This window comes from Tyto alba, unplaced genomic scaffold, assembly GCF_018691265.1.
Source record: "Tyto alba isolate M040663 unplaced genomic scaffold, T.alba_DEE_v4.0 Super-Scaffold_14, whole genome shotgun sequence".
Classification (NCBI taxonomy): Eukaryota; Metazoa; Chordata; class Aves; order Strigiformes; family Tytonidae; genus Tyto; species Tyto alba.
This window is the reverse complement of record NW_024881276.1, coordinates 2,151,782-2,175,863: the sequence shown is the minus strand read 5'-3', so window position 1 is coordinate 2,175,863 and position 24,082 is coordinate 2,151,782. Positions and strand designations below refer to the sequence as shown.

At 37.4% G+C, this 24,082-nt stretch overlaps 1 protein-coding gene across 8 annotated transcripts in view; it reads left to right on the top strand.

Annotated features, from left to right (window-relative positions):
• Nucleotides 1–24,082, top strand: part of HERC2 (HECT and RLD domain containing E3 ubiquitin protein ligase 2) — a 114,384-nt gene that overhangs the window by 44,097 nt on the left and 46,205 nt on the right. For all 8 annotated transcript variants that reach the window (XM_042788890.1, XM_042788891.1, XM_042788884.1 and 5 more), the window contains exons 19-52: nucleotides 58–182; nucleotides 1,408–1,586; nucleotides 2,523–2,707; nucleotides 3,092–3,247; nucleotides 3,505–3,690; nucleotides 4,795–4,965; nucleotides 5,086–5,189; nucleotides 5,306–5,456; nucleotides 6,072–6,286; nucleotides 7,185–7,317; nucleotides 7,427–7,554; nucleotides 7,660–7,855; nucleotides 8,441–8,577; nucleotides 9,112–9,285; nucleotides 9,375–9,511; nucleotides 9,596–9,747; nucleotides 10,169–10,360; nucleotides 11,212–11,399; nucleotides 11,910–12,102; nucleotides 12,712–12,894; nucleotides 13,473–13,657; nucleotides 15,266–15,413; nucleotides 15,504–15,700; nucleotides 15,935–16,165; nucleotides 16,855–16,990; nucleotides 17,546–17,689; nucleotides 19,317–19,459; nucleotides 19,672–19,939; nucleotides 20,101–20,243; nucleotides 21,601–21,699; nucleotides 21,795–21,963; nucleotides 22,076–22,201; nucleotides 22,959–23,067; nucleotides 23,213–23,352. In XM_042788890.1, the coding sequence (XP_042644824.1) occupies nucleotides 58–182; nucleotides 1,408–1,586; nucleotides 2,523–2,707; nucleotides 3,092–3,247; nucleotides 3,505–3,690; nucleotides 4,795–4,965; nucleotides 5,086–5,189; nucleotides 5,306–5,456; nucleotides 6,072–6,286; nucleotides 7,185–7,317; nucleotides 7,427–7,554; nucleotides 7,660–7,855; nucleotides 8,441–8,577; nucleotides 9,112–9,285; nucleotides 9,375–9,511; nucleotides 9,596–9,747; nucleotides 10,169–10,360; nucleotides 11,212–11,399; nucleotides 11,910–12,102; nucleotides 12,712–12,894; nucleotides 13,473–13,657; nucleotides 15,266–15,413; nucleotides 15,504–15,700; nucleotides 15,935–16,165; nucleotides 16,855–16,990; nucleotides 17,546–17,689; nucleotides 19,317–19,459; nucleotides 19,672–19,939; nucleotides 20,101–20,243; nucleotides 21,601–21,699; nucleotides 21,795–21,963; nucleotides 22,076–22,201; nucleotides 22,959–23,067; nucleotides 23,213–23,352 (5,523 nt within the window). The remainder of the gene's footprint in view (nucleotides 1–57; nucleotides 183–1,407; nucleotides 1,587–2,522; nucleotides 2,708–3,091; nucleotides 3,248–3,504; nucleotides 3,691–4,794; nucleotides 4,966–5,085; nucleotides 5,190–5,305; nucleotides 5,457–6,071; nucleotides 6,287–7,184; nucleotides 7,318–7,426; nucleotides 7,555–7,659; nucleotides 7,856–8,440; nucleotides 8,578–9,111; nucleotides 9,286–9,374; nucleotides 9,512–9,595; nucleotides 9,748–10,168; nucleotides 10,361–11,211; nucleotides 11,400–11,909; nucleotides 12,103–12,711; nucleotides 12,895–13,472; nucleotides 13,658–15,265; nucleotides 15,414–15,503; nucleotides 15,701–15,934; nucleotides 16,166–16,854; nucleotides 16,991–17,545; nucleotides 17,690–19,316; nucleotides 19,460–19,671; nucleotides 19,940–20,100; nucleotides 20,244–21,600; nucleotides 21,700–21,794; nucleotides 21,964–22,075; nucleotides 22,202–22,958; nucleotides 23,068–23,212; nucleotides 23,353–24,082) is intronic.

Here is a 24,082-nt window from a genome sequence, read left to right as displayed (position 1 = left end):
CCTGTTTGCTTTGTCCTTGCATTTCTACTTCACTGATAGCTTCTGCCGTTCTTTTAGTTTCAGGAAACGAAATGAATGTAAGTCCCGGCCGCAGGTTTATGATTGACCTCTTGGTGGGCAGCTTGATGGCTGACGGAGGGTTGGAGTCTGCACTAAATGCTGCTATTACTGCAGAAATTCAGGTGAGTTTCAGCAGCTTTGCTGTTCTGTATAAACAGAATAAGAAAACGGATCAAGTGTTTTCTGAAGTTTGTGGATTGATGTTTTATCCTCTTTTGACCTGAAACCTGAGCCAGTGTTTGTATGAAAGCATGAATCATATTCTCCTTTTTAGTAGGGTGGTGCCTCTCGTTGCCTGGAGTGATGATTTTCAAAACGGTAACAAACTTTTTCACAAAGCTCTGTAATAGGCTCATAATTTTACAAAATCACTTTGTACCTTTCAGTGGGGTTCTTGAGTTCTTCACTTCCTTGATTTCACCCATATCTCTCAAGCAGAAATTTCAGCCTTATTACTTATGAATTCAAGATGAATGGATTCTTTGCAGCATCCCAGCTTTTCGTAGGTTCCATTTCAGACTGGTTTGGATGTTTACAGATGCTGACTAGTTGTAAAAAGATGAGAGAAATGTTCTGTATATATCGTCTTCTCCATTAGCTTCTCAGAGATGGGACGTCCTCCGCACAGACCGCTTTAAATTGCGATATTTATGTATGGCTGTGAAGACAAAAACATGCTTTCCCCTTGCCTTTTCATTTGTTTTATTCTTCCAAATATATTTTCTTCTTCCTTTCTTTCCACTGTTAGTAAATGGGGAGTTTTATCATATGGAAGAAATATTTTTTACTTTAATTCATACTCTAGCATTAGCCATTTTCTGTTGTATTAAAAGACACCTCGGAGCTCTTGATTCTTAAGCAAGTCTCCTAGGGCACGTTTACATTACAGCGTAAGTCAGAGATTCTGGAGCCAATGTCAGATACATGCTGAAACCGATCTAGGTGGCAGCTTACAGTACAGCACAGGTTCATTTACATTGTCTAAAACCTGGGTGAATTAATTTCCATAGAGTTCTCTGTGACTATAGCTCGGTAGCAAATCTAGCCCAGGTTCTTCTGCAGTGGACTGGTTTTGTTACTTTTGTAAGTACAGAGTGAACATGCCTTCAGTTGGGAACTGGGCAGCAGCTACTAGCATGTTTAAACATACACAGAACAGAAATCAGTTGCTAACTTGGTTTGGTGGAAATTGAATTTGGAGTGTACACCTTTGTCTGGTAGGAATTGTTTCCTTTCTGGCATGGGTAAAAGTAACTTGGTCTTGTTATCACGAGTACTTGTTAGTAAAATGTTTCATAATCACAGTGGCAGTTTGCACGTTTTCTTTAACTTGGTTTACTTCTTTAGGATATTGAAGCAAAAAAAGAAGCACAGAAAGAAAAAGAAATTGATGAACAAGAAGCAAATGCATCAACACTTCATAGGAGCAGAACTCCATTGGACAAAGACCTTATTAATACTGGAATCTATGAATCTGCAGGAAAACAAAGTTTACCATTAGTTCAGTTAATTCAGCAGCTACTAAGGTACTGCTTGAAATTTGTCTTTTATTTTTGGGCAGATCTGTTTAGTTGTTTTATGAACAAGTCAACTGAAGGATGACTGGTTAGCAAATAGCGTCCTGCTAGCATTTTAGCTTCTCAGAATTCGAAACATTGAACGTTCTCCTAGCTTGTCTATAGTTTTGCTATTTTATGTTTGTTAAGGAGCAAAGTTCTATCCTTCATTATCTGATTTTAGAAAGACTGCCTTGCTTTTGTGGATTTTGATACTTCTTTCTGTCCTCTGAAAGTCTGTGTAACAAATATAGAACAAACGTTCAAAAGCCTGTCCTTACGAAGTATAAGAATCAGCACAGATTTATTTAGAACTGAATATTTTGCCATATTTTAGTACTGAATATTTTGCCTCAAGGAGACCGTAGCTGGGGCTGTAAGTGGGGAAGAAACCTGAATTTTAGATTCTTGACGCTGAGAAAGAATGGTGAAGGCATGACCAGTAAGGTGCTGAGAACAAAGCTTCTTTGTCAGCTGCAGCAGTATTTAATATGTAGTGGATGTAGCAGGAAGTAATTATGAGATTACTAAGAAAAGTATTGCACTATTTCACTTGATTGTGATGGTAACCATGGAATTTAAGCAGCACGGAGACTCTTGAGCTACACAGTGTCATGACTTTCATTGCAGCCTTTCAGTGAAAATTGTCAGATTACGTTTTTGTAGTGAGTGGTGACAATACAAAATGGATGTATTTTATGAATCCTGTTAAACAAAATGCCTTCACAAAAACCATTGGCTTTTGGGGTGTTACATTGCAAAGAAGGGAACATCCTACGAAGAAGCTTTGCAGAGCTATCTTACATACTTGTGTGAAATTCTAGCAAAAGCTTAACGTGTGTTTCTGTGGACTGTCTTCACAATCAGCTCCCTTTAAGTACTTTACAATACTTTCATACCGATTAGGAACATCGCTTCACAGACGATAGCCAAACTAAAAGACGTTGCTCGTCGCATTTCTTCCTGCGTGGACCATGAACACTATAGCAAAGAGAGATCTGCTTCTCTGGACCTGTTGCTCCGTTTCCAGCGTCTACTTGTTAGTAAACTTTACCCAGGAGACTGTGTTGGGCAGGTCCCTAATACATACAGTAAGTTATTGTAAAAAAAAAAAAAAAAAAAAAAAAAAAGCCCCCACCCATCCCAAACCTTTCTGTAATACTGCTTTTGCAGGATAGCAGTTTCTTATTTTTATTTATCTTCTTGCCTCATTTGTCAGCCTAGTTGCTGAGTCTGGTAAGTGTTGGAAAGTAGTTTCTTTAAATTGTTTAAAGGAAAATTTATTTTTGGAAGGCAACAGGATCTAGATAATAAACTTCTAATAAACTTCTAAAAAGTTTTAAGAGCATGTGTTTTTTTTAATTCAATGCTGATACCGAGTGACTGCATTTCAGAAGAGTTCCACAGCTTATGAAATCTGTTTCTTAAATATGACCATGTGATGGTTTTCGCTGCTCTTCCTCCTTTTTGTACAGGTCCTGACCTCTTAGGCGTTGGCTCTTTATTGAAGAAATACACTGCCCTTTTGTGCACACACATTGGTGATATACTTCCTGTGGCAACCAGCATTGCTTCTACGAGCCATAGGCATTTTGCAGAAGTGTCTCGTGTTGTGGATGGAGATTTAACAGGTAGGTTTTTCTTTGCTGTACTCTTTTCCTCCCCTTCAACTTAATTATAAAGTGATGGTGGAAATGTTCGTGAAAGGTCTAAATGACTAAAAAAGAGTCAATTTAATCTTTTGACTGATGGGAGGGCAAACTTGATGAGGAAGGCCAGAGATTTGTACTAAAGCATTAATAGAAGGCAGAATGTACTGATTGGTGATTTACTTGCATGATGCTGTAAACACACGTCTGGAATTAAATCCAAATTTTCTGCGTTTTAGGAATTCTTCTTCCAGAACTGGTGGTTTCTATAGTGCTACTCCTCAGTAAAAATGCTGGATTAATGCAGGAAGCTGGTGCTATCCCTCTGTTGGCTGGCCTGCTAGAACATCTAGACAGGTTTAACCATTTAGCCCCTGGAAAGGAAAGGGATGACAATGAGGATTTAGCATGGCCAGGAATCATGGGTATGTACTAGTAGCACCTGTACTATTTATTTATGTTTTTATGAAGCAGCTATATAAGAATGGTTCATGAACTACTCTCAGGAAGGGAATTCTACTTTATAGTACAAATATTTATTAACCAATTCATATGGCAGTCATATGACAGTATTTCTTTCTGTCGATAAGTTCTTAAGGAGGTTCTGTATAGAGGTAGGGTTAAGCAGAGTACAAATGTAGCTTTTTAAAGAAGTAGTTTGCCTCATTTTGCATTTTGAGTGTGAAAAGTTGCGGTGAAAACATGAGGCTTTTTTTGTCTATGCATTTTGTTACTGAATTCTATCCATACCATAAAGGGAGAATAATGTGAAAGATTTGAAATAAGGAAGTTTTCTTTTCCCAGGGCACTTTATAATAGGAGCTGTGTCTGGGGTGAGAAGAGAAGCAGGAAGGATGCATTTCTGACTCTGAGCATTTTACTGGTGGAGGGAGGTGTGAAACATGGTTGGCATAACCCAAGAAAGCTAAAGGTCCCACTGCTAGACAGTAGCGTGTTGGGGAGAGCAAAAACTATGTGGAAATTCAGTTACTGGTCTAATAGTGCAAACTGAGATGGAAGTGTATGTGTGCGAACATTACTCTGATGTCTCTTGCCTGGATGAAGTTGCCTTTAGTTTGGAATAGTGTACTGTAGATTGGAAGAGTTGTAATGTGTATGTGACCTTCCTTCTTCTATTTAAAAATAATCTTGATTTATCCTGCACCTAAATATACAGCCAGTGCCTTGCAGGCAAGCATCTAATAGAGCTGAAGTAATTTGGAGGGAGAACTGACTAGAGCAGTGATTTGCCAAAACACTGATTGTTCTGCTCCACCTCCAAACAAAACAGCCATATTGTTGGGCAGTGGGACATTGGAGATTAGTGCATAAAAGAATATACAGCATAGAGACAATTTAACTGCATAATATAACATATTTATATCTGGTTTGACTTTTGAGAATATGAAAAGACAAGCAGTCTTTGAACAGAAGTTAAGAATTTGGTTAGGCAACTGTTAAAAGGATGTTCAGAAAAAACTTTGCTCTCTGTTTTTCTGTTGATAAATTCTCTTTTTTTATGTCTGTAGGATCGTTTTTTACGGGCCAGAGTTGCAGAAATAACGAGGAGGTGACACTTATACGTAAAGCTGATTTAGAGAACCACAACAAAGATGGAGGATTTTGGACAGTGATTGATGGGAAAGTGTATGATATAAAGGACTTCCAAACCCAGTCTTTAACCGGCAGTAGCATACTTGGTGAGAATCAGCATCTGAATTAAAGACAGAAATGACTTCTGTTTCATAACTAGTTGGCATAAGCAGGTTTTTAGCTGTTATACTGACTACCTCATTCTGACTACCTCATTCTTGCTTCAGCTCAGTTTGCAGGTGAGGACCCAGTTGTTGCTCTGGAAGCTGCCTTGCAGTTTGAGGACACACGGGAATCAATGCATGCTTTCTGTGTCGGCCAGTATATGGAGGTAAAAATGTTGCATATTGATGAACACACACTTTCTAAAGTAAAGTATTGCTTTGCTTTTTTAGAGTAATTCTTGCTGGAGCTCGGTTCTATTTAACTCCTATTTCTTTTAATTAGCCTGACCAGGAAGTGATTACAACACCAGATCTCAGTACTTTGTCATCACCTCTAATAGACACAGAAAGGAATTTGGGTCTTCTCCTTGGACTGCACGCTTCCTACCTGGCAATGAGCACCCCACTTTCTCCTCTGGAAATTGAATGTGCCAGTAAGCAGAACTTAATTTTCAGCTTAAATAAGTGATAAATACTTGTCAAAGCATGCAAGAAAAAGACACGGGCCAAATAAATTAACTGGATATCTAGCACCTCTTTAGTCTCGCTGTCTTCTCAAGTTCTTTATTCTTAACATTAATTACGACACTCCTCAAGGTCCAATAATTTAGCAAGTTTGAAATGGGGATTAGATAATTTTGAATGGTTAAATATTCAAAATTGTGTAATATGCAAGGTAGAGAGAATTTTGGAAGAGAAAGGAGACTCTGTAGCACAGTTATCTCACTGATTTGTGTTGAGAGTGCCTTGAAGCATCTGGTGTTGATTCTGTTGTGTTGGGTATCTTAGTTTGGTGAATAGAGGGTATAATTCAATATTAATCACAGAAAAATAGCTAAGGGCCTATTATCTTTAAACAGGTGACAGCTGTCCTGTTGCTTCCTAGTTGCAGAACTCTTTGTTTTTTTTTTCTGTGAAAAAGTTTCAGCAAATGGAATTGCTGCTAAACCTTGTGTGAAGCTGCATATGCATTTTGAGGGAATTGTTGGGTCTTGATAGCTTAATCTTTCATCAGAATATACATTTGTGCTTTCTTTTCTTTCTTTTAGAATGGTTGAAGTCATCTATCTTTTCTGGAGGCTTGCAAACTAGCCAGATTCATTACAGTTACAATGAGGAAAAAGATGAAGACCATTGCAGTTCACCTGGTAACACTACCCCAAATAAATCAAAACTTTATACACATCGACTAACTTTGAGTGACCATTCACAACCTTTTCTCCAAGCTATTGCAGATAATAATATTCAGGATCACACTGTGAAGGTAAGCGCTCAGTTGTGTTCACAAAAAATGTTGTGAAGTGTTGTCACAGTGGTGACCTGAAACAGTTTGCTGGTGAAAATCCTCCAGAAGTTATAGCAGAACCATCCAAAAAATGATTTTGGAATTACTTTTTGTGAAGGGAGTGGTTGAGTACTACTAATGGATAAAATTCGTGCATTTCACTTAATATTATAGCAGTGCAGTTTCTTCTTTTGAATTTTTGGGTGGGAGAACCAAAAAATCTAAGTGTGTTTTTACAAAAAAAAAAATTAATAACGCATTACATCCCATGTAAAGTTTTAGTAGTATTGACAGACTCTGCTCACCTTCAGTTGGACTAAGGTGGAGTTTTCTTTGTCAAAGTGCAAATGTATTTTGTGTGTCAGGTGCATGTATGACTGTCTTAAAGTCTCTTTGTGCCTTGGGGTTCAGGTTTCACCCAGTTGGAATCGTGGATATTATGAAAAACCCTAAGATTTACATTGATCACTGTCTTCTGTAATACCTTCAGATTTTTCTAACCCTTTTGAGTTCAGCTCCTTTAACAAAAAACCCCAGATGAGTCCTTGGGAGGATAGGATAGCAATAATGCTGCATCAGGAGAGGACAATTAAAAATCACATTAGGACACCTAGCTGTCAGGAATAGGTAAAAGCAGTAGTAGCTTTGTTCCTTGAGCCATGTTGCTCTTCATACAAGAGGAATGACACAGGGTGTTCTTTGTAGTGTTGGGCTGTAGTCGCTGTGTAGTAAATAGTGCATCCTTTGTGGCGTATCTCACTTCTGAAGGTTAGTTCAGGTTGTGGGGGTTATTCAGTGTTAAATGCTGGCTGCAGTATTTTGGGTCCTGTCGTATTTAAAACCAAAGTTAAACAGAGGCTGTTGTGTGTTTTTGTAGGACTTCTTGTGTCAAATAGAGAGATACTGTAAACAGTGTCACTTAACAACACCCATCACATTCCCTCCTGAGCATCCTGTGGAAGAAGTGGGACGTTTGTTATTGTGTTGTCTTCTGAAGCATGAAGATTTGGGTAGGTAGGCCTGTGGTGCAGCTGTCCCAGCATATGTTTTGGACCAGTTTAAACTCTGTTGTGGATGAGTTTGGAAATGCGTACTCAGAGATTGTCTTTTCCCATTAAGGTCACGTAGCACTGTCTCTTGTTCATCCTGGTACCCTTGGAGTTGACCAGGTAAAGCATAAAACCTTACCAAAATCTGTAGTGGATGTGTGTCGTGTTGTCTACCAAGCAAAATGCTCACTCATTAAGGTAAGCCTCTTACCTGCTGAAGTTTAATAAAAAGTTTTACATTGTTCATTTTTTTTTTTTTTTTGTATATTAAACAGTAACCTGATCTTTTAATGCCTTTTCTAGACCCATCAAGAACAAGGCCGTTCTTACAAGGAAGTTTGTGCTCCTGTCATTGAGCGTTTGAGATTCTTATTCAACGAACTACGTCCTGCAGTTTGCAACGATCTCTCTATAATGTCTAAATTTAAACTTCTGAGTTCCTTGCCCCGATGGCGGAGGGTAGCTCAGAAAATAATTAGAGAAAAAAGGAAAAAAAGAGGTAAGCTTTGAAACAATGAAAAGCAATCTCATTCCACGGTTTGCTGCTCTGTATTTGAGACTCTTGCTAGCAAAAGCATCAAAGCCGTTTGCTTTCTGGTGCATTTTCCTGAAGTTGTCTAAATCAATGGTTACATGTCAGTTCCTACAGCAAGAACAGGCAGACAAGAGAGTCAAGTTGAGGTGGGGCATGCTTCTTCATGTTCCAGCATGTTAAGAACAATTCATCAATACCATCCCTCTGAATTTGTTTTAGTAAAGTTTAACTACAAGTGGCATCTTATTAACAGTGATGCTCTGTTAAAGCAGTGTGGTCAAAGAACTGTTTAACTGGCAATAAATTAATGTGGTGAACAGACACCAGAGTGCTTTTGAAGTTGATATTTTAAAGATAAAAGCGTATTGCAGATATTACCAGAGCTAGTTTGGTAATAGTTGAACATAGATTCCTCCAAGACTACATTTCCATTTTATCGCAGGCAGGTCTTTAAGAATTCTGTATGCTTAGTTTATCGTGCAAACCTAAAAATGTGACGCTGTAAAATGTTATCAGATTACAGGAGAGAATAATTTTTTTTATTTCTAGTGCCAAAAAAATCTGAATCTGCTGATGTGGAAGAATCCAAAATTGGAAACGAAGAGAGTGATTTAGAAGAATCCTGTGTGGTACCTCACAGTCCTGTACCTATAGATAAAAGACCCATACCAATCAAATCACCCAAGGTAGGATATCGGGTTTTGAATCAAGAGTGTGAATAAAAATAACAAGAGGAGAAAACATGAGCTAAAGCATGATTGCTACAACTTGACATTTAATATTCTGATAATGGTGTTTGGGATACATAATTATGGCACATTGTTTTAGTGAAACATGGAATAATTCTTAAAAATAAGCTTGTGTACTGCATATTTAGAATATGTCAAGATACCTTCTCTAATTTTTATATGATTGATAATCTTAGAAGTGTTCAGATAAAGCTTCATTTCAAAATAAAAGGTTGTGCTGGGTTACTTCCTCTTTTCTCTGAGTATTAATGCATTTGAAATTTAATGTAGTAATTGTAAACAGGAAAATGAGTTACAAATAATACAAGACCTTTCCTGACTTTGAAGATATTTCCTGTTGTGTTTGTTTTTTTTTTTTTTCCCCAGTATTTTAAGTTTGGACATGGTTCTACATGAAATAACTTTATATTTTCAGTAATTTAAAATTAAATTGTTTAAAATATTTAAACGTACTACCTTCCTGTTTTGCAGGATAAGTGGCAGCCACTTTTGAGTACAGTTACAGGTGTCCACAAATATAAATGGCTGAAGCAAAATGTCCAAGGCTTGTATCCACAGTCTGCCCTCCTTAACACCATTGTTGAATTTGCACTTAAGGAAGAGCCGGTGGATGTAGAAAAAATGAGAAAATGTTTATTAAAACAGGTAAAATGGATGAAAATGGTCTTGCACGTATTAGCAGTTTACATAAGTATGACAAGTTTTTTTGTATTTTTTTTTTTTCCCTTTTGCAGTTGGAAAGAGCAGAAGTTCGTTTGGAGGGAATAGATACTATTCTGAAATTGGCAGCGAAAAATTTTTTGCTCCCATCTGTGCAGTATGCTATGTTCTGTGGATGGCAGAGGCTTATTCCAGAAGGAGCCAATATAGGGTAAAACTTGGTTTGCTTTTGCTTTTGCAATTCTTCAGTAGGAAAGAAAACACTTATTTTTGTTGTTGTTGTTTTTCTACGAAGGGAACCTCTTACTGACTGCTTGAAGGATGTTGATCTGATCCCACCGTTTAACAGAATGCTGCTAGAAGTAACTTTTGGAAAGTTGTATGCGTGGGCTATTCAGAATGTCCGGAACATCTTGCTGGATGCTAATGCAAAATTTAAAGAACTAGGTGAATCTCGCTTTGTTGCTGTTGGCTGGGGAGAAAACTGTTTTAAGTGAATGTCGTTGCTTTTTTTTTAAAGTTCCCAATAACTGGGATCCTAACATCAATTCCTTTGGTTTGTGCTGAGAATGACTTTCTGTCCGTCAGTATGTCATTCTATCCCTCCCTGCCCTGACCCCCCTTAACTCACTTTTCAATTTTTAAGAGTGTTGCTGGTTTTAGCCACAGGTGATTGATTACTCATCAGTATCATTTTACCATTAAAATCTAAATTATAAAGTTTCTTGGAAAGTCAGCTTGTAAGTTCTTAAAGCCAAGCAGGGAATAAAAAGTATTTTTAAACCATCAATCAAACAAATCTATAAGACACGTTATGGTAGCTCCCAAATGTCAGCTGACTTTGTTATTTATATTACTTTTGAATTAGGTGTGCAGCCTGTTCCTCTACAAACAATTACTAATGAGAATCCAGCAGGACCAAGCCTTGGAACTATTCCACAAGCACGTTTTCTGCTGGTCATGCTCAACATGTTGACGTTGCAGCACGGTGCTAATACCTTGAGCCTCCTCCTTAATTCTGGCATGCTAGCATTGACGCAAACAGCGCTGCGGCTGATAGGTACGAGGTCTGATTGTTTCTTGGTCAGAAGAAAGCACGTGTTTTATAATGCTCCTGTATTTTTTACCTGTTGGTGTACCCAAGCTACACAACGACTTTGCTGCTTAAGGATAGTACTTAATGCTATTTACCTCTCATGCAAAAACCACATCTGGAAGTACGATTGAGGAGGAGGTTACTGTGACTGTAGCATTCATGCAGTCATGAGTTTTGTCCTAAGCCTTTGCTTCGGGATCCTTTGCTAGAATTTAGGAGTGACGGTGTAGTTTGGGTGGAGACATTACAAATAAATTTTAAAATTGAAAATTTGAAATGCAAACATGAAAAACTACCTACTCCCTACTCCTTCAGTTTCATTTCTTCTACCTATTAAAACTGTTCCCAGTCTGCATATTTAAGCTGGAAGCTTCCTTTGTTTGTTCGAAGAAGTTCTGTGGTGTTTTTTTGCCATGATTCAAGTTCTTGCGTTTTTTCTTTCTTGGCTTTCTTATATAATAACAAATACTTGTTCTCGTGACTGGTACTTAACTGGAGTGCTTGTAAGAAGTTTTTCAAAAAAACGTTCTATTAGTAGAACCATATAGCCACCGGACTCGTCGTTATAATGGTTCTATTATTTGTCACTTATTTTTGTTGAAAATTAAGTAATTAAAGTCCTGTGAGTTCAAAACCATTATATCCTAGTTTCCTAAAAGCTCATCTGACTGTATCACCCGGGAAGTCAGCTTTCCTATTTGTTACTGCTTTTATGTTGCAAACCCTATGTTCCTTAAAGTTTAAGCGTGACAAAGGTATGTATAAAAACTTGCGGCTGGTTTTAATTTTTTTTTTTCATGTTTTTATCTCTTTAGGGCCTAGTTCTGACAACGTTGAAGAAGATATGATTGCCTCTTCCCATGGCGCTTCTGCCACAGTCCTGGAAGAGTCAAGAAAGGAAACTACACCTGTTCAGCTCCCTGTTTCTGGACCCGAGCTGGCAGCTATGATGAAAATTGGTACCAGAGTGGTGAGAGGGGTAGACTGGAAATGGGGTGATCAGGTACAACTTCTTTCATACAGGTGTGGGTGTGTTAAAATCTAGTCTCTATTCAGTGGTCTGTCTGTGAATTTTATGTTCAAACTTTAAAGGTAATTTTACATTTCAAAGATTTGGAGAATTAATGTAAAATATATTAGCTATTTGTTTAACTTCATTTTGGAGATGAAAAGTCTTTCTTAGTGAGACTGTTCTGATTCATGATTTAATTGGGAATTGGAGCAGTTGTTTGCTACAGCAGTATGCGCTTCCAGCTAGGTGTGTATGGCACTTATGTAGTACATAGTAAAATAGATCTAAGCGTGAGTATTGCTACAGCTTACTGGGGTGATTTCTTCTGAAGATTGTGAAATGCTTTCCAACTTCTTGCTGGATTTTGAAGCGTTGTTGAATGTTTGCTACCTAACCATTAGGTTAGCAGCAAAAAAAAGAGCAATTGCAGTATAGTTTTATGAACTTTGAATATGAATTAGCGTTGTTGATTGTGTAACTTGGGCCTCTCCCTTCTGGCAGGATGGACCTGCTCCAGGCTTGGGTCGCGTGATTGGAGAGCTGGGAGAAGATGGCTGGATTAGAGTGCAGTGGGACACTGGAAGTACAAATTCTTACAGAATGGGGAAGGAGGGAAAATACGACCTCAAACTCTCTGAGCCACCGCCAGCAACACAGCCCACAACAGAGGATTCAGACACTGAGGATGATTCTGGTAAAAAAGCAAATTTTTTTTTTTATAAAAGTGGAGGCAGGGTTTTAGTCGAATTCCAAAATCAATACCTTGTAATATGAAAAAGCTTCTTTTGCAGGAGAAAATGCTTCATCAAAGAAGATTAATTTAATAGGTGTACATTTCTGACCAGAATTTTTAAGATAGCTTCACTGTGAGAAAGGAGGATAGAATGTATGGTATCACATTTGTTGCATATTCATGGGCCAAAAACCCCAGTATTATCTAACTGAAATAGTTTCAGTTACAGGTACCAGGAGCTATACGTTTAACATACGTTAATACCATTCTAAAATGTGTTTTTTATATGGCCCAGCTGTACATCTAGTCACACTGCTTCCCTATTCTTGGCACTGCATTTGGAATTCCGTTTAAGTTGTGTACTGCTAGAGAATAACTTGAAAATATCTGCACAAACTGTCTGGTTTATATTTTGCTTTTGCCGTTGGAAATAGGGAATCTTTATCATGTCAGATCATCTTAGAGGAAATATTTACAACAAATTTCTCAGATGGTGTTTGTTTCAGAGCTCTTTGTGAAATGGATCAACTCAGTATTAATACATTCCTCCTGGGTTTTGTCTCCCTCCAGAAGGAGAACAAGTCGAAAGGAATCTCCACCCTACTTCCATGATGCTGACAAGTACTGTGAACCTGTTGCAGACACTGTGTCTCTCTGCTGGTGTCCATGCTGAAGTCATGCAAAGTGATGCTACTAGGACTTTGTGTGGTCTACTCCGTATGCTTGTGGAGAGTGGAACAATAGATAAATCAGGTATATTATATAGAAACAGTCTGATTCAGCTGTGTGCTTCTGTTCTGTGCTTAGTTGTCTTGTAACTTTGTAAATCCTTCGTTACTAGTTTTTAATGCTTTAAATGCTGAAGGCTAGAAAATTTTTCAGAGCTTTTAAAGTCTTAATTGTTAGCAAAGAGAATATAAGTGATCTTGAGCATTCTTAGAACATAAGCAGTAAAAGCAGGAAAACCGCATGAGACGTGGAGCGTCAGGATGTGTATGGTTGGCTTGGACAATTTCTTAGCAATCTTTTTCTGTTTGGGGACAACAATATGACCGTGTATGTCATTAATTTCCGTAGCTTATTTGTAATTTCAGAAGTAATGTTGTTAACTACTTAGAAATGAGGAAACACTATAAACAGATAAAAATTGTTTTAAAGGCATATCTAATAAAATTAATTACAGGCTCTAAAACTGAAGTTAATAATTCATGTAAAGACAGCGGAGTAGCTGGGTGTTAGGATTTGTCCAAAAAAGCCCCATGTAGTATATAGAGAATTACATAGCTGGCAGAAAAGTCAACTGTTATATGTATATATCTTTTTGTTTTTAGCTTCCTTGCCAAATAAATTAGTTTATAAAGAACAGCATAGGAGTTGGTGCACGTTGGGATTCATTCGAAGTATAGCACTCATGCCTCAGATGTGCAGCACTCTTAGTACATCTCAGTGGATAACTTTGCTAATGAAAATTGTTGAGGGGCATGAATCTTTCACTGCTGCTTCACTACAGAGACAGGTAATGTGTGTATTTCCAAATTACTTCAATAGGCAATGAATTAGTAGACTTTAGTTTTCTTAAAAAAAAAAAAAAAGTGTATTTTAAAAAACAGATGGGAAATGTCCTTAAATCAGTTTTTAATTAATTGCAAAAAAAAAGATAAAATGTCGTCTTATACCTAGGATTCATTGTTTTAAATATACATCTATAAGTTTTTGAGCCTTCAGGGCACTACAGACTCCCTTGTTCTATTGAAAGCATGAAGGTGGTGTACAGATGAGAGGCCAAAACAGTGTTCCAAAAATGTATTCCAGAAACTCCCAATAACATTTCCTAGAAGTTGAATAATAAAAGAATAACAAAAAGATGGTTAGGAAAAATGTGCAATTTAATTGTAAAGTTACTAAATTGTGTGTTATCTACTGTCCCTCCTTCCACAGTAAACTGTTACTATTGTTTTAATTACAGTCTCTCTTAAGAAGCTGCATCTTTGCATCTTACTTGGTTTTGTATTTCCTCTTTTCTTTATTCTTTTTCCTTTCCTTAGCATCTTGTAGTGCCTTTTTCATGGGATTGAAAAGCAACCTTACAATGGAATAACTCTTCCAAGTTCTAAGGCTCAGGAATCAACACATTTTCTTAATCTTTTCCTTGAGAAGGCATCAGCATTTTTAAACTCAGGCCTGTGCATTTTTTGTGTGATACTCGGATCAAATTTTTGCCCGTGTTTTTAATACGATGAGAATGCTGTCATCATCCAGGACTTAGTGCATTAAAGTCATCTGTGCCGTTCAGGAAATACTTGAGAGAAGTGGGCATTCCTCACGTACCAGTGTCTTGACTAAATAATAAGAGAAAGACAGGACCTTGAAGTTTTAGGAAGATGTGTTACTGACAGAGGCCTACAAGGAGAGAGATCTCTTCACTGTTACTGGTCACTTGTATTGTGTTGGTCTTCGGGATAGAAGATGAGGAAGTTCAAAACCTGAGATACTCCAGCTGAGGATGTGCAATGCCATCTGCCTGTTGGGAGGTGCAACGCTGCAGTATCCTCAGTCCTGCACAGAGTGTCTGGGTTTAGAGAAGCCAGCCTGTTCCTTCTCCACCGTGTCGGAGGCCCTAGTTTCATAGTCACTACTTTTGGGTGTCACTGTGGTTGCTTTTTGCCTTCTTGTATCATTCAACTTTATAGCTTATGATTTTTTAATTATCATACCTTCATTGCAGAAACTTCCATTCTGAAATACATCTTAATACTGGGATCTGAACAAACCTTCCCATTCTGTATTCCTGTTTTTCCTACCTGTTTTAGTCATTTACATTGTTTCTCAGCGTGTGTTTGTCTCGTATCCTGAGTATTGAAGAAGTTAGATTGACTAATGTGCCAATAAAATTGTTACTGACTTTGAATTGGCACAACTTCTTTTAAAATATTCCTTGGCAAACTTAGCAAACAGAAGATCAGTAGCTCTGTAATTTCCACAGCTGGAAAGAAATCATTGTAGAAAGAACTACTAAGGAAGGCTAACTTTTAAAATGGCTTTTTTCTGTACTTAACAAGTTTGAAAATTTCTTTACTATTTGGTGACTTAGGATGGAATAACGCCAGTTTTGTTCTCTTTCTAGATCCTTGCTGTACATCTGTTGAAAGCAGTGCTTCCATCCTGGGATAAAAATGAAAGGTCAAGAGACATGAAATTTCTTGTGGAAAAACTGTTTGGATTTTTAGGCAGCTTGCTTAGTACTTGTTCTTCAGATATCCCACTGCTCAGAGGTAGAGGAATTTTCCCCCAGAGGCTTACTTTTATGTGTAGAAAATGTGTGCGTTAAATTGATAACTTGTGCGATTGCCTTGTCTTTCCAGAATCTACTCTGAGAAGGAGAAAGGCCAGGCCCCAAGCATCTCTAACTGCCACGCACAGTAGTACTTTAGCAGAAGAGATAGTGGCACTGCTGAGGACACTCCATTCGCTCAGCCAGTGGAATGGACTCATAAACAAGTACATCAACTCTCAGCTAACCTCCATCACCCACATCTTTGCAGGAAAACAGTCAGAAGGGGTAGTTTCCACGTTTTAAAATAAGCTCATTATTTTTACAGCAATATTTATTTTGAAATTATAAATATTAAATGTTTGTAAACAATATTAAGCTTAATTTTGAAACCATTTTTCTATTTATATGTATTTATGTGTCGTAACTTTTAAATTGAAGTATGCGTGATTAACTCTGTGTTTTAAAGCAAATAGAAGTATATGTTTCCTCCCTACAGTTAATTTTATTGTTCTTTGTTAGGCTCTGTTGGATGACTACTTTCCTGACACTGAGAGTCCAGAGGTGGGAGGCCTGATGGCAGTGTTAGCAGTGATTGGAGGCATAGACAGTCGCTTGAGACTGGGTGGACAAGTAGTTCATGATGAATTTGGAGAAGGCACAGTGACACGCATCACCCCTAAAGGGAAAATCACTGTACAGTTCTATGACATGCGAACGTGTAGAGTGTGCCCTCTAAATCAACTCAAACCAGTAAGTTCATTTTATTGAGGCTTTAATACAGGGAACGATACGGTTAGAGAATCTGATACGGTGCGAATCTTTATTCTTCATTGGGTAAATACATGAACATTCAACCCATAAAATGCTCTGAATGCAAATCTAAGATGATGCTCATGCGAACCTCTATAGGGCCTCTAAAGCCCCTCCTCGTTTGTTGAGGAGGTGAAAGGAGAAGTGATGTGAGCTGAAGTTCTTTCCCTTGAGGTGAAATCCCAAGTCGCAACAAGGTGATTTATAGCTCTTACGTGAGAGGAGCTTATCTATTTGTATTTAGCTTGATTTGCTAAATACTGGAGAAAGTTTTAGGTGTTTTAATTTAAATCTCAATCTCAAGTTGGTTAATATGGCTCTAGGGAAAGCACAGCCAAAGTGCCTGGTCTGCTTCAGGGACTGGAGTTTGTCCTTGCTGTGACTCTGTCTTGTTTTTTCACCAAGTAGACCTGCAGTTGTCTGGTATGAATAGGACTTAGGAGCCTATGTAGGGAATAGAAATCCTCTCTAGTTGTTCCTGATCAAGAGCAATAAGACGAATGCTACTTTTTATTGGTTAAATAACCATTGACATTTTTGAATTAATATTTTGGAAAATGCTTACCTGTATGTGTGGTTTTTTTTTTTTTTTTTGTTTTGTTTTGTCTGGTTCTTCCTCCACTGTCTAGCTTCCAGTTGTGGCTTTTAATGTGAACAACTTGCCTTTCACTGAACCTATGCTATCCATTTGGGCTCAACTAGTAAATCTGGCTGGAAGTAAAATAGAAAAACAAAGAATGAAGTCTCCCAATCAGGGTCTTTCAGGTACAGTTGGGGCTTTTTGTTGTTTTTGTTTTCAAATAGTTGGATATACTCTGGGAAAAATACTGGTAAGGGCAAGCATAAATTAGAAAAAGGGTTTTCTGGAACCTTACCTGTTTTCTTAGTCAACATTGAATAATATGCACTTATGAGACAAGTTTAGCTAGGAGATTAGTTGCTCTGCATTGTAAGTGGAATACCATTTTTACTTGAGCGAGAATACGTAAGGAAGGTTTGGGGCTGGACTTCTTGTACTGAATTATTTAAAATATTGGATCCATATCACATCTTAGCTGCATTTACTGGGCTATATATCAGCTGTATGATTGTCCAGGGTGTGAAAAGTAGGAAAGTGGTGTTTTTAATATCAAGGATCAGAGAACGTGCAGACCTTTTATCCAGGTGCTGTTCAAACTACCTCCTCTCATCAGTATTTCACAAGCTTTCACGCAGTGAGTCAAGGTGTAAACTGGTTTCTGGACCAGGGTATGAACGATAGCCTTCCTTCTCTAATACAAGAGATTCCTAGTGCTAACGGCTGCTTAATATTTCTGATAGGTCAAGTGGATTTGGACCTACTGCGATGCCAGCAGCTGAAGCTGTACATACTGAAAGCAGGCCGAGCTCTCCTTTCTCACCAGGATACGCTGAGGCAGATCTTATCTCAGCCAGCTGTTCAGGAGTGTGCACTGAATCCTGCAGGTATTCTGAAGTGCAACCGCAGTGTACTGCTGATTCTTTTGATGGTAGATAGAGTATGTGGCTATAACCCTTGCTGATGGCAGTTGGAGGGTAGAAATTAGGTTTGCCTTCTAGCTACTAAAAACTAAAACTTAAATTCAGGAACGTTTTAACCGTACATATTAAAAGTATTTTGACTTTTTAACTTAGGTTTTGAAGATTAAGTGGATCAAGTGTTTGAAGCTTGAAATATTGGAGTTAGCTAAATTTGTAAGTCTTCTATAGTTAGCAAGATTTGTAAGTAATTTTAAAAAAAAACTGTGTTTTTTTTTGCAGTGTTTTCTTTTTCTGCTTCAAAGCTTAACGTATGAGTTCTCAATTGGCTCTTCATTTTACTTCAGATGTTTTATAGTTTCCAATGAAAGAAGTACCAGGATACAGTGTCTTAAGCAAAATCTTAAAAGTAGTTTAAGGAATTGTATTTTTAATATTTTGAATTTATTCTTTATATACATTCATTCAACATATAAAAATAAAAAAATAGCTCTAACAGCTTTCAGGATAGCTATTGATGCTCTTATAGTTTATATTAATTCTTTCGACATTTGTGAAGCATGTAATATCTTTAAATATCTTTAAATGTCTTTAAATGTCTTTAAATGTCTTTAAATGTCTTTAAATGTCTTTAAATATCTTTAAATATCTTTAAATATCTTTAAATATCTTTAAATATCTTTAAATATCTTTAAATATCTTTAAATATCTTTAAATATCTTTAAATATCTTTAAATATCTTTAAATATCTTTAAATATCTTTAAATATCTTTGGTTTATTTGTATATTTCCGGGGGTTTTTGTCAGTTGCCAAATTTTAAGTCAGCAGATTCATCAGTTTTTTTCCCAGGAATGGAACATGACTTTACTTATACTACCACTTTTTCAGGGGGGAAAAAAACCACCTACCCAAATTTTTTTTTTTTTTAAGAAAAGCCAGAACAGCATAAGTACATGAGGACTATTAACTGTTTTGTTATTATTTCAACTGTGAGAACTTCCTTTTGTTGGAGTTAACTGAGAACACTTTCCTGAGATAACCACAGTAAAGATTTAGGAAACATGAATGTTTATGCCAACAAGAACACAAAATCAAATATAAAAGTTGTAGAATCACGAGCAGGTTGATTCAAAAATGGTATACTCTTTTGAAGGGACAATGAAAGGGAGTTCTTCCCAGGAGTGTGTTAGAGGGGGAATTGACTTGATCCAGAAATGAGGTACCATGGCTTTGGGGATCAGTGAGATCTGTTGGTTGTCTGTATAAAATGGTTTATCCTGGAAGGACTTCTTTCTGATAACCTTACTGTAAAAACGTAAACTCAGAAGATACTTGTGCAAATACGCTGTCCAATGAGCAGTTTCTCCTAGACAGGTTCTAGGTGTATTTTAGTAAAACTGTTGTTTATCTACAAATATCTCATTTGCTTTTTTGTATGGAGATTGTGGCACGCATGATTTAAACGCTTGACTCCTGTGGAGAAGAAATAGGGGAGAAATATCAATATGTTTGATCAACCAGTAGGCCCCTGAATAAGTCTCCTCATTGACTTACATTACATGGTTTTGGTTAAAATAATGTTTTTGTTTCAAGAGGATGGAGCAGTCGCCTCTCCCGACATAGGAGATATGTCTCCTGAAGGACCTCAGCCTCCCATGATTCTTTTACAACAACTTTTGACAGCTGCTACGCAACCATCACCTGTGAAAGCAATATTTGACAAACAAGAGCTTGAGGTAGAGTCTCTTTTCTGCTAAGTAACCTAATAAATAAGTCTCTCTAATTCACGTTCTAATTGAAACTTGTTAAGCTATAGCTTTAAAAAAAAAAAAAAAAAGCGACAACCCTTTTTGTCAAATACCCTTTGATTTCTGGCACACACACACACACACAAAGACACGCCAGATACGCTTTTTTTACTTGGACTGATTCATTTGTTCTCGTTTAGGCTGCTGCTTTGGCGGTATGCCAGTGTCTGGCTGTAGAGTCTACACATCCTTCCACTCCGGTGTTCGAGGACTGCAGCTCTAGCGAAGCTACAACACCCGTCACGGTGCAACATATCCGACCCACAAAAGTGAAGAAACGCAAGCAATCTCCAATCCCACCCCTCCCCATTGTAGTTCAACTCATGGAAATGGGATTTCCTAGGAAAAACATAGAATTTGCACTGAAATCTCTCTCTGGAACTTCCGGAAGTGCTTCTGGATTACCAGGTACTTCACGTAGTTAAATTAATGATGTTACTAGGAGAAGGAAAGTTGTGAGCAGATTAAAATGCTACTTAGACGGGAGCAACTGTTAACTTCTCTCTTTTGATGCTATCTTAAAGTCAGAGAATCCCTTGGAGACAGACTGAGTTTGTTTTCTGTATTAGGAGTGGAAGCCTTGGTTGGCTGGTTGTTGGATCACCCTGATGTTCAAATTACGGATCTCTCTGATGCTGATACTATTTCTGATGAATATTCCGATGAGGAAATAGCAGAGGAGGTAGAAGAAGCTGAAGCTGCTTGCCCTGTGGTCAGTATCAACTTACTAAAACCTAAGTCATGCTAGCTGGCTGCAAATTTTGTAATTCTTTCCTTTTATGAACTTGGTTAGAGTACAAGGACATTCTGCTGTCCCAAGCTTTCAAGACTGGAGCAAGGGCCACGTTTGCTGTATATTTCTAAGGCATGTCATAAAAGAGCTCAAGAATAATCTATAAATACTTATGTATGATTAGCACAGGGGAGGAGTGGAATGCAGGTAGATGTTTGAATAGTGGTAGCTGTAAGTATCCCTGATAGCGGGTTTCAGTTTCAACTAAAATAGTCAATGCTACTGTGTAATATTTGTAAAGGACTCCTTTTATTTATTTTTTTTTTTCCCTACACCTCCCTCCCTTTGGTATGAAAAACAGATGTACAAGGAGTGACCGAGGAATTAGCGAATAAATGGCAAAAAGATGTCAGTGAAATAACTTAGCTTTCTCCTTATAAAAACTATTTTCACTTTTTGATGATAAAATGACCTTTACAATGCCTGTCGAATGTGATGGCTTTAATATGAATTTCTGTTAGTCTTCTGTTGACTTTCAGGAACTGTTTCAGTGAGGATTTGCCAATAAAATGAAATGGGTTCCGTATTTCTATATATTTTTTTAAGGAGTTATATTGAAATACATTATATTCTGAAGAAAATCCACTTGGCATTGAGTTGGGATATCTTTATCAGTATTGCAGTGAGAAACTGTGCTATATGTTGCCTTGAATGAAAAAAACACTGCATGCTCAGAACAAAGTTTTCTGAAAATTCTCGTAACAGCTGGAATGCAATGGTTCCCTTACAGTTTTTAAGTTAATCAAATCTTGAAAGAAAGTTTCTGATAACTACAGGCTTACCTTTTTCGTCAGCTTGTTTTTCTAAGGGAATACTTCAAATCCCATTGTACTATATAAAAAACAATTTAGTAGTGTACTTTAGGTAGGAGATTGCCATTTACCACTGTTTTTTTTTTCCCTCTCCAAACAAGTAGCCTAAGAAGTGGGATGTGAATGTGTATCTGCCAGGCTAAGTAGACCCCTCACAAATTCTCTGTGTTCTCATTTTCTTTGGCAAGCAGATTTCATAAAAGCAACTTGCAGCTTGTTTCACACATTTTGAAAATTTGCAGTTATGTTCCTTGGCAAGTCATTTTGGAAACTAAACTTCAGTTTAAAGTAAAGTAGATCATAGATGTTAGCCCTATAGTGAGTTGACCTGTTGATTTTTTCCCATTTTGGCATGCAACTTAAATATTATATGTGTTTGCTTCTGTTGAGTTATCTTTGCTGTCCGCTAACAACTTTGTCTGAATTAAAAACAGATTTTATAACTGTTGGACATTTTTTTCCAGTCAAGCGGTGCTGTTGTAACAGAGAGCCAGACCTATAAGAAACGAGCTGATTTCTTAAGTAATGATGACTACGCTGTGTATGTGAGGGAGAATATTCAGGTAAGCGTGATGATCAAAAGCTGTAGAGAAACTACTTTCCTTCTGGTGCAAAAGTCTTTGCATAGCTGTGGCATTCTGTTGTCCTTTTTCCGTAGGTGGGGATGATGGTGAGGTGCTGCAGAACCTATGAGGAGGTTTGTGAAGGAGATGTAGGAAAAGTTATTAAATTGGATCGAGATGGATTGCATGACCTGAATGTACAGTGTGATTGGCAACAAAAGGGTGGTACTTACTGGGTCAGATACATCCACGTTGAGCTTTTAGGTAAGTTCATTGCTAGCTGCTTTTTAATGAAAAACTGAAGGATACATGAAGGGAGATTTATTTTTGGAGGGGAAAAACCCACTCACCATGCATTTATTCTTGTATTTGCTAGGTTTCCCACCGCAGAGTTCTGCCTCTCACATCAAGATAGGTGACAAAGTGCGCGTGAAAAGCTCTGTTACCACACCCAAATACAAGTGGGGATCAGTTACTCACCGAAGTGTGGGAGTTGTCAAAGGTAATGTATGTTGAAAATGGGGCATGGGGAGGGTAAGAAACCACACAGACTTTCTGCAGTGCTTAAGGACAGAATTTTCTAGACCCAAATCACACTGCTTAGCATGGAATATTGCATGATGATAAGAGTATAGAATGCATTTGTTGTTTGTTGACCAATTTTTAGGTGTGTACTCTGTGGCTGCCCGTTTTGTTAGCGTGTTCTTCTGCTTTTTGAGCCACTCCATTCACATACAGTAAAAGTCTTCAAGAATGTCTGGTAGCTTTCTTTTGTAGTTCTCATTTTTACTTTGGATAAACCACAAATGGTTTTCCTTTAAGAAGTAAATCTGTCTTGAAGACTTCATATGGAAATGAGGAGAAAGTGGGGTGCACTAGTGTCAAGCTTTAAGGGATGTTATAAAAGTAATCTGTGGGGTATAGATTCTTTGAACAGGTACAGGCTTTGGTCATACTATATTCATACTATATTCATGCTTACAAATACTCCCTCCCTTTGGGAACTGTTTAAAAAAAAGAAAAAAACTGGTGTCAATGAATTTAAATAGAATAATGTATATCATAAAAAAAAATCTTTAGAACTCACTTTCCCTCTGCCCCTTTCCAGTCTGACAAGGTTAATACATAGTTCCATTAAAATAAAAGATTACTTTTGAAAGTAACTTTTATTATGTGTTTCTACTCTAATGTTGCACTGGACACTTTCTACTTCATTTTGTATTGCAACACATTGTATTTTCTGCGTGTTTTTGTCACAGCTTTTAGTGCCAATGGGAAAGATGTCATTGTGGACTTTCCTCAGCAGTCTCATTGGACTGGCTTGTTGTCAGAGATGGAACTGGTCCCCAGCATTCATCCTGGAGTCACGTAAGTGATGGTTTACATTTTTCTTAATGTATGTGGGTTATCCTTTAGCTTTATTGCCTTGATTCTGTTATCTTGACTTGTGTTACAATTAACTTGTACTGTGAAAACTGCTAGAAGTAATTTACTCATTCTTTTGTGAAATCAGGTGTGATGGCTGTCAGATGTTTCCTATCAATGGGCCTAGATTCAAATGCAGAAACTGCGATGATTTTGACTTTTGTGAAACCTGTTTTAAAACCAGGAAGCATAATACCCGACATACTTTTGGCAGAATAAATGAACCAGGTAAGTCTCAGAATCTAAGAGGTTTTTAGATTAATTTATAATGCACTGAATTTGTTTGTTTTTTTTTTTTTTTTTTTCAAAAAAAAAAAAAAAAACCAGTTTTAAAATTCAGGTCCTTAACATAATGAAATTAGTGTTTGGACCGACCCTCTAGACAGGAAAATATTTTTAGCAGATCATAGCACTTACAATTGCATATGCTGGACTACACCAAAACATCAGCCCTTAAGCTTTCGTTGTAGTGTTAAAAAAGCTTAAAAAAAAAAAAAAAGCCTATGTAACAGTAACTCAAGGGTGAAACTTATGATTCCTTAATACTCCTGCCTTTTGCTGTCAGCCTAAATGTAGGTGAGGGGAATCCTCATGACAGCAGGTGCAGTGTGAAATACCCAAGATAACTTCTTCCACCTCAGTTGCTCTTCAACAATTTTGCCTACCGGTGTGTGATGGCAGTTGCCTCATTTCCTTTCTGATGTGGAGACACTGGAGAGATGTGGGAAAGGGAAGCCTTTTGAAAGACTTGTAATCAGAATTTTTTGTTTCTAGGGCAAGAATAAGTGCAGCCATTTTAACTCCAAAACTTGTGGGTTTTGTATTGTTATGCAAAACTTGCATGACACTAGCTCTTATTACTTTTCTCTCCATTTATCTAAAAAGCAGTCTGATCCCTAGTATTTTCAAGGTGATGCTGGCTTCTGGACTAAACCTCGTCACATTTACACATAGCTAG